Source organism: Dipteris shenzhenensis, chromosome 29 (assembly GCF_047967505.1).
Source record: "Dipteris shenzhenensis isolate YYH24624 ecotype China chromosome 29, Dip_SZ_1.0, whole genome shotgun sequence".
Taxonomy (NCBI): Eukaryota; Viridiplantae; Streptophyta; class Polypodiopsida; order Gleicheniales; family Dipteridaceae; genus Dipteris; species Dipteris shenzhenensis.
Window position 1 is genome coordinate 20,639,439 of NC_141624.1, and position 8,634 is coordinate 20,648,072.

At 42.7% G+C, this 8,634-nt stretch overlaps 1 protein-coding gene across 1 annotated transcript; it reads right to left on the reverse strand.

Annotated features, from left to right (window-relative positions):
* Window positions 1-291: 291 nt before the first annotated feature.
* On the reverse strand, window positions 292-1,790 carry LOC147882561 (uncharacterized). Its single transcript, XM_087400444.1, has 3 exons — window positions 1,601-1,790; window positions 1,400-1,521; window positions 292-425 (listed from the first exon to the last, which is right to left on the reverse strand). The coding sequence occupies exons 1-3, from the start codon at window positions 1,788-1,790 to the stop codon at window positions 366-368; spliced, it is 372 nt and encodes a 123-aa protein (XP_087256570.1). The 3' UTR covers window positions 292-365.
* Window positions 1,791-8,634: the final 6,844 nt, after the last annotated feature.

The window sequence follows — 8,634 nt, forward strand, 5'->3', positions numbered from 1 at the left end:
AAGCGAGCGGGCCCAATGAAGCGAGCGAGTTTTTTTACAATTCCTCCGATGAGAACAAATTTGAAACCGAACTTACTATAGCAAGATGTTGTCATAATAAGCATACCAATAATCAGACTTACAATCCACCCTATCTTTCACTTGAAGAACATAAACTAATTACCAAACTCATAACATAGATGACTATTGAAATACCACTTCACCCGCAAAATGCACTAGACCAAAACTTTCCAAATGTATCCATGGTTCACCACAACAACTATCAGTCTATGAACAAAATGGTGTTTTAAACCATGTTCTAATCCCCCTGACATTCATCATCAAGAAAGTAGTTGCGCGCATGTGGTTTATCTAATTGCCACTCATCATATCTCTTGTCGGCTGTCATGAATCTTGCCATTTTTTCTGCATAGCATGGCAACAAACTACAACAAAACATACATTTCAAAGGAAAGTAAGTCAAAGTGGAACCATGAAAATAATTTCCAACAAGAAGAAAGTCTTGCCATCCTTATGTGTTATACAAAAGACAATTCGCTACCAACAAAAAGCAAAAAAAATCAATTGCTAGATCAAGGCCTTACAAACACTATCCAAAGCATCAAAATTTGTACTTTCTTGATTCAAAGGCACCTGTAAATGTTCACTATCTACCATATTATAAAGATGCTAAATAACACTTTCAAAGTCCTCAATTTTAGCATTCAAAATATATAACAAAAAAACTCAGGGCCAGTAGCATACTAGTCATCAAAGGGGTTTGTGATAGGTTCCACTCTCTCTTCTTCCCCCTCTCCATCATGCTCTGACCTGATCCGTTTTCCAGAACGATCTGCCACAAGTGGCTCAACAATGCTAGCCATAATACTGTTGTCTGAATCAAATGAAAAACAAGGCCTGCCAATGGCCTGACAAGCACGCATAAGAGGGGCTGTACCACAACCCATCTCTAGAACCAGCCCTCCAGGAACACAGAGAAGAGACATAATGCAACCTACAAAAAAACTACTCCTCTCTAGTCCACCTCGTGCTAGCTGAGAAGACATAGGCACGATTGTCCTTGCAGAGGGAGGTATGTAATGAGTCCAGACATCTTCACGTGGATCAATCAAAAGCTGTTGGAAAAGTGGAAAGCTCTCCTCCCAAAAAACTATTGGATTCTTCTTTGCTCTACGTATTAGAGCTAATACTGAAGATTGCATCTGAAAACCACATGGAGAAAAACATGTATAGTATATTGACTTCAACTAGCAAGCATTATAGCATGAAAGATGGCAAAGATAGCATGCATAGGACTTATCCTTCCAAACATAGCATGCATAGGACCAACGAGGAGACATTTGTCAAAGACACTTTTATCATGGAATGCAAACATAGAATGCATGGAATGGTAGCTTACCTTAACACTTTTATCATGTTCTCTACAAAATCCATATGGAAACTTGTCATGAATGATCACACGTCTGACAACCTCCAAGCCCTGGACATATGCAAACCGTTCCATCCAACCAATACATTGTCCTACAAGCAATTAATTTTATTTAAAACTAGTAGAATGGAAACAAAAATGTGAAATGTCAATTGTGGTATTGTGCCTTACCTGCCAAAGGACATATGCATGCCAACCAACCACTATCAGACAAAGAAGCTGATGCAACTGCAAGCCCATGCCGCACATGGTCCTCGAGCAAGACATTCCAAGTAGGAGTGGATCCTCTCTCATCAAGTGGATAGCCAGATGGAAAATCGAGCAATATAAAATCTGAAGCCCACTTCACCTTCTTACCCATCCTCTTGTAGTCCTGATCTCGACTAGCCACTGTAATAAAAAACTCATGCAAAATAGCATACTTATCATTTCTTTTAGAGTCAGCAAAGTCTTTGCCCATTGCAATGTAATCTCCAACTGTACAAGCAAACAAAGGTGTGATGCCACGGGCCAAGGAAATGTCAGGTGACTGTGATCGATGGAACACGTATTGCTTCACAAGTCCCGAGATTGATTCTCCACCTATATGCAAAAGCAAATTAATTACAAGTAAAACTAGTGTTAAAGGAACAACTACATATGCAAAACACAACAACACCCTTACCTGCACTCTCTATGTGATCCATTTCATGCCGCATAGGACTAGATGGTCCCTCATCTAGAAAGAGAACAATCATAAACTTATTAATGCAATGTCAAAACAAATTGAAGACAGCATCAACAAACAATCATATTGTATCTTCCTTACCTTTTTCTGGAGGATGTTCTTGTTTCTCTTTCTCTTTCTTATCTCTCCTTGAGCTTCCCTCCACTTTGTCCTTACTTGCTTCATTGGATTTTTGTGAAGCATAAGTATTGTACAAGTCTCTTTCTCGCACCAGTACTTGTCCTTTAGGAAAATCTATCCACCAGGGACAATGTGCTAATTCCCATTGAGAGAGACGGTGCATGCCAGGTGGATACATGCATGCAGCATGACCAATCTCCACCCAACTCTTGCACAAATTTGGAATGTCAGAGATCCTTTTCTCTATTGCCAAGTGGGAGAGATATCTATCAACCAAGAAACACAAAAAAATTGGATGTCCCAAACCATCAAAAGGTCAAAAAATCAAGTGGAACAACCATCAATGATTGTGTAAGTACATGAATCAATAGCACAAAAATAGACAAATGAAAAATGAACCTTCGAATGAATTGACAACATACCTATAAACCACCCTATGGGCAGCCATGTCCAACTCAGATATTCCATCTCCTTTTTTTCCACCCTTGCTCTCCATCTTTGTTTCCTTTGATCTTAGCACCACAAACATATGTTTTCTCCCCTCCAGTTTTATATCCTCCATGTATTGCTGCAATGTGTAATCCTTAGGGGTATCCAAAGGCATGCCCATTGTTGTGATTACCCTCAAATCTTCAAGCACTTTCAATGACTGTCTCTCCACCTTCTCCAAAAATATCTCTCTACTAATCCACCTAAACAGTAAAAGTTGACGCAATTTTATAATAAAAAAATAAGAGTCATGTTATTGGCAAGAAACAAACAAACACCATGAAAGATGATTTGTATTGGTAGAAGAAACACACCCTCTGTACTCAAGGTCGCCCACAGGCATGAAGTACATGTCTCGCATAGGTTTAGTGGCTTCTAACAAAGAAAGGAAAATATTTTTTTTTTCTAATCTCAAATCAGACTTTGCAATGAGTTGGAGCTTCTCCAATGTCACGCAAGAGTCCGCACCATCAAAGCGCAAGGCAAACAACTTTTCCAACCAAGCCTCTCCAAGACCAGAATCTATACAATTCAACACCTATCCAAAGATGACATGTCAGTCACTTAACTTCAAAATAAATGCAACAAAGTATAGAAAATTCAATTCACACCTTTCCCATCCTATCAGCAATTCTCTTTTGAATTATGGTACGCTGCTTTCCTTCTGCCTCTCCCCTTTGATCTAAAGGTAGCTTTGTAGATATTTTGTCCATTGCTTTTTTAAGCTCTGTATTGTACTCAACCTACATACATAAGTTCCAATTAGAGAAAGCAAAGGAGTGATAAAGAAGTAAGCATCAATACAAATGCAACATTCTACCTGGAAGACAAGCCTTGCCAGATAACCTCTTGTCAATGGAAACCATGGCTTCTTCCCTTTACTCTCTTGAGCCCTCCAATTCTCTATTGATTTGATCTCACTCAAAGACAATGTTTTCATAAACACCATAGAGTCACACTCACAAATGTTGTGTGCATTTATGAGTATGTCCCTTAGACTGGGTTTGATAATGGCATGTTCATTCATGCTAGAAAACAAACAATAAAGTACACAACCCAATCAATAAATGCAAAGTAGCATAAAATACAAATGTGGAGAAGATTCAAAGAGTCCATGTACTTACGAATTCATTCGTTGTAGCCCTGCCAAGAGAGCAATCTCACTAATTTTCCTTGGGTCAATTATTGTGCATACCACTCGTACATGTCTTTTCTTGTTTGTAGGAAAGATTTCCTTGATAACACTCATCCATGCAGTGGTCCTATGATTGCCCTCCCAAACAAATAACATCTTTTGCGACATAAAATGAAAGTCAGTGTTAGACATCACATCTTTCTCAAACTCCTCATCCACCTCTCTCCAGGTGGGAGACCAACTCTTCCTCATATCATCTGTCACAACTATCTCCCCTCCATCACTCTTGCAGACAGATACAATGAAAGACCCTTTCTCCGGGAGATAGCCCTCCACTTGAAATGTACTTTTGAGTGAAGATACATCATCACGAAGTCCTCTCACTCTTGCATAAGGTATCAACCTACACAAGGGAATGCGAGGACACTGGTTTGAATCAAGCATCCTACATTTGCCAATCACATCACCTCCTCCTTCCACCTGAACTTCACTATCATCCAACTCATCCTCCTCCACTCTTGGACCTTCATCTCTTTGAGTTGATGATACTTCAACCTCTAGACCCACCACACTTTCTTGCTCTTCGGTTCCACCTACTGATGATTCAACATTGTGATCTACTTTTGTTCCTCTTGTCACCTTTGTAGAATGTGCCACTTGAACTTTTCTGCCTTTTTTTCCTGTCATCCTGAAAAGACAAAAAACAAGGCATTTTTCCAATCATAGTTCTCAAAACCTTTTCAATAAAAACCAAAACTAAAAACAAGAAACAACATGTAACAACAGATAGAGTATAACCTATGGCAGGTTCAAAGGTCTTCTCAAATCTTTCCATATGCTCAAAAAAACATGAGAGCTTTTTCACATATATATATGATAAAGGGTTTGTTTATGAAAACATATGCAATACATATCACGAGGGCAAAGCCCCAAACAGATAATGAAGTGTGTACACCTCATAAGGAAAAAGCTTCAGACAAATATCTCAAACTGCTGACATATATGAATGCAAAGGTGTGTAAACTCGCACTTATGAATAAATATCATTTTACATATCTAGACAAAAATACATGTATCTACCAATGCAATTGATTTCCAGTTTAGGGAACATTCACCCACTTGTGTCCTAAAAGAAAAAGTTTCATCTCCAATGCACATAGTATATCAACTTGCAGTGGTATCTATACACTTAGATATATGGAATTGCAGTGGCAAATATGCACTTCTATGCCTACCCCTTACCCTCATGAAAAGACACCTTGAGAAGCGAAAAAGGACAGCGCGTTAACGTGCTGTCCTTTTTGGCATCTCAAGCTGTCTCTAATGAACGCTTTTCAGCAAGGCTTTTCTACTCAATCCTCCATGTATCAATACTCACAAGAGGTTGCTTCGACTATTTCATCTTTTGTCTCCAAGTATGCTTTGGTATACAGGTCTTATGGTCTTTGGAATGCTATTGAACTCTTGGAGGGATAGGTCACATGGTCTTTTGATCGCTATGCAAGGAGGGGACTATTGGACTGCCCGAGGGACCAAAATAGGCAACGCGTTAACGCGCTGTCTCTTTTGGTCTCTCATGCAATTCTAGAGCATAAATAGGACTGTCTTCGAAATGCTACCTAGATGCCGATGGTCTACAAGGTTTTCTAAAAGTTTTCCTCTTATCTCTCTACACTTGAACATTGGACTTGCACTCGCTCATTTGTTTTGTGAACTTCTTTCATCCGTTCAAGAGTTGAATATCACTTGAATGCCTCACATGGGAGCGGGTCTTGGACTGCCTGGGGCAACAAAAGAGGCAGCGCTCTTTTACTGCCCTTCACAGTCCAAGTTCCCCTCCCTTGCATGACTCTGGGTAACTCTAGCAACCACATACATGCCTCGTATATATGGTTTGTAGAATATGGGCACAAATTTTTGACGGCAAGTCTTATAAAATGAAATGAAACCTCGGGCTGCTACACAACCAAGTCAACAAAAAACCTGTGAACACCATCGAGTCCTAAGCAACAACCACCGAGCAATGCAAGCAAAATGGAGTAACGAAACAAAATGGAGCAAGAAAAAGTCGTGAAGAGCCCGAGGAGATAAAATTCGACGCCAAAATGCAGACTAATTAGACTATACAGAAAGGCGTACATCCCATAGCCTGGGGCAGCAAAAGAGGCAGCGCGTTAACGCGCTGCCTCTTTTGCTGCCCCAGGCTATGGTGTGTATGCCTTCCCACACTTCCCACAGTTCAAATGCTGTGGTGGCAGTTGGACTGCTGTGGTGGCAGTTGGACTGCCTGGGGCAGCAAAAGAGGCAGCGCGTTAACGCGCTGCCTCTTTTGCTGCCCCAGGCAGTCCAACTGCCACCACAGCACAAAAGAAGCTATCGTGCCACCACAGCACAAAAGAAGCTATCGGAACAGGAAACTGCTCTCACAATGTGAATCACGAGTCAGAAGCTTGAGAGTTTCAGAGATCCTGTGTGAAGACAGTGGAAACGGTCAATGCAAAACATAAGGAAGGAGCGGAGGCGACTCTCCGCAACGGAAAATGCAAGACAGTTATTATGGCGCTTCTCCGGTCACACCACTTGATGTATTTTCATCAACAACATCTAATGTCATACACTGATTAGCACAAAAATGTTTGGAAAACGTCGTCCTAATTCGACGAACCGTCTCAGAGAAGGACAGCTTTACCAATGAATCTGATCTGCCAACGAATCCATACAAACGTAGAAATCAGAGCTATAAGAATCCTCGTAAAGATCTAGCTTGATTCGCCAAATGCGGCAGGGATTCGTCCACTCACATGCCAGCTTTCTTTAGATTTGCAGCTCTCGCTCTCTTCAAAGCAATTGGATAATAGTCGTTGAAGTTGTCAAGACCCACCACGCCATCGCCTCGATTCTTCAGGGCAAGAGATACGGAAGAGCCAACGAACCTTGCCGCTCCTGTCACCAACACTCCCCTGCATTGCATGACAGGCTAGTAAAAACGAAAGGCACGATTCGACATAAATTTCCTGCCTCGACATCTGTAACCAATAAAGAATGCAAGTGCCTGGAGGGCTGGTGGTTTTCTTGCCTGCCGTGGTCGTCCAGGCAGCACCGAAGTTGGAAGGCCAGGTTCAAAAAACCAATGGAATCGAAATCTGAAAGAAGAAAAAGGAAAGAACCCGGAAAAGCTAGACGAAGAAGAGAGGGAAAAGGCAAACGATCGATACGTTTCGGTGTGACCGGGGAACCCGAAAACCCAACTATTCCCTATTCTCTTCGGCCTTAGAAGCACCTTCTAGCCAATCTAGCAAATCAAGAATCTAATCCGCTCCAAATGCTGTGGTGGCAGTTGGACTGCCTGGGGCAGCAAAAGAGGCAGCGCGTTAACGCGCTGCCTCTTTTGCTGCCCCAGGCAGTCCAACTGCCACCACAGCCAAGAGAGGGCAGGAAGGTAGAGCCACAAGAAAGAAGCTATGCGAGGTTATACGACAGGCGTCCAAAGCTAGAGCTACAAGCAAGAAGAAAACGAAAGCCCAGAGCTAGAGCTACACGAAAGATGATTGTCCACCATGAAGAGAAAGGTTGTTCCGAAACGTGCATAGCAAAAGACATTGAGAGCAAGGTAATTAGAGACCGTCGTAAAGTACCCGTAGTAGGAGATCATGAGCAGCCAGATTTGGAGGCTTTTGGAGCAACAAGATACGCGAAAGACTAGAGACAGGCAGCCAAAAAACTGGCCACGAGCAGGAAAGCAGAGGAGTAGCAGGGAAGGCCGAGAGGAGGACGAGGAAGGAAAGGAAGGAAGACGAGAGGAAGACGAGGAAGACGAGAGGGGTAAGGAAGGAAGCCGAGGTGGCGAGCCGAGGGGGTGAGGAAGGGTAATCTCGTAGCAAAGGGTAATGGCCGTAAGAAGTTATCGTAAGATGAATGGCATTTTTTAAGAAAGTAGAAGATAACGACGGAAGCGAAGGTTCTACAAGTTCTAGTCGGTTACCATCAGTTCTACGAGGAACGTCGAAGAAAATCAGAAACGTCGAAGAAAAGAGCTCTTGGACGCTTTGAATGGCCTGAACGAAAATATTGTCGCAGGGATCGCATTCTCCCGCGCCGTCTGCCACCCGATCATCGAGCAACGCGCCATTGCAGCAGAGCTCGGAGCTAGCTTGGAAGCGATGGAAGGCAGAATCTTTGCGAACTGCATGTGCGTTCTCCTCGTCGAAGCTAGCAAGCTCGAGTTGGCCAATGCTGCGAGGCGTCGAGCGAGGGGGATCCGTTCTCGGAGCACGAAGCTCTCCATAGTGCGGTGTCTGCCATGAGAGGGGGGCGGGGAATGGGACGAGCGCTGTGAGCGGAAGCGGAAGGATCAAATGGTCGACGTGAAGGGATTCGTTCTAGACACGCCGACTCCCCTACTATCTATGATATTATCTATTGAGACGCAGAGCTCTCATGTCAATCATACCTCCCATAGTAGGATGCCTTTTCACGAGTCAAGCATGTCGTTAGATGTTAGATGTTAGTTACGCAGTGAACTAAGGTGAGGACAGTAGAGGGGTTTGAGGATTGAACGTGACCTCCGGAGCAAGGAATACGTAGCTCTAGTCTTCCAAAAGAAAAATGCTTTCGGTTATTATCACACTGGAGCACCGTAGCTTTTTTCAAAGGTGAAGGGGAAGCGAGTTCCTTCCAGGCATTCAGTAAGCCCAAAGAATCCCGTATCGGCCTTTCGCTTTGCAACTGTAGGAA

What these genes read in the sequence shown, in the direction of transcription:
- LOC147882561 (XM_087400444.1), bottom strand. Translation starts at nt 1,790, where the DNA reads ATGGGTAAGAAGGTGAAGTGGGCTTCAGATTTTATATTGCTCGATTTT. An exon ending in ATGCATATGTCCTTTGGCAG is followed by an intron (nt 1,522 to 1,600) that starts GTAAGGCACAAT and finishes AATTGCTTGTAG; the next exon opens with GACAATGTATTGGTTGGATG. An exon ending in AACATGATAAAAGTGTTAAG is followed by an intron (nt 426 to 1,399) that starts GTAAGCTACCAT and finishes GTTTTGTTGTAG; the next exon opens with TTTGTTGCCATGCTATGCAG.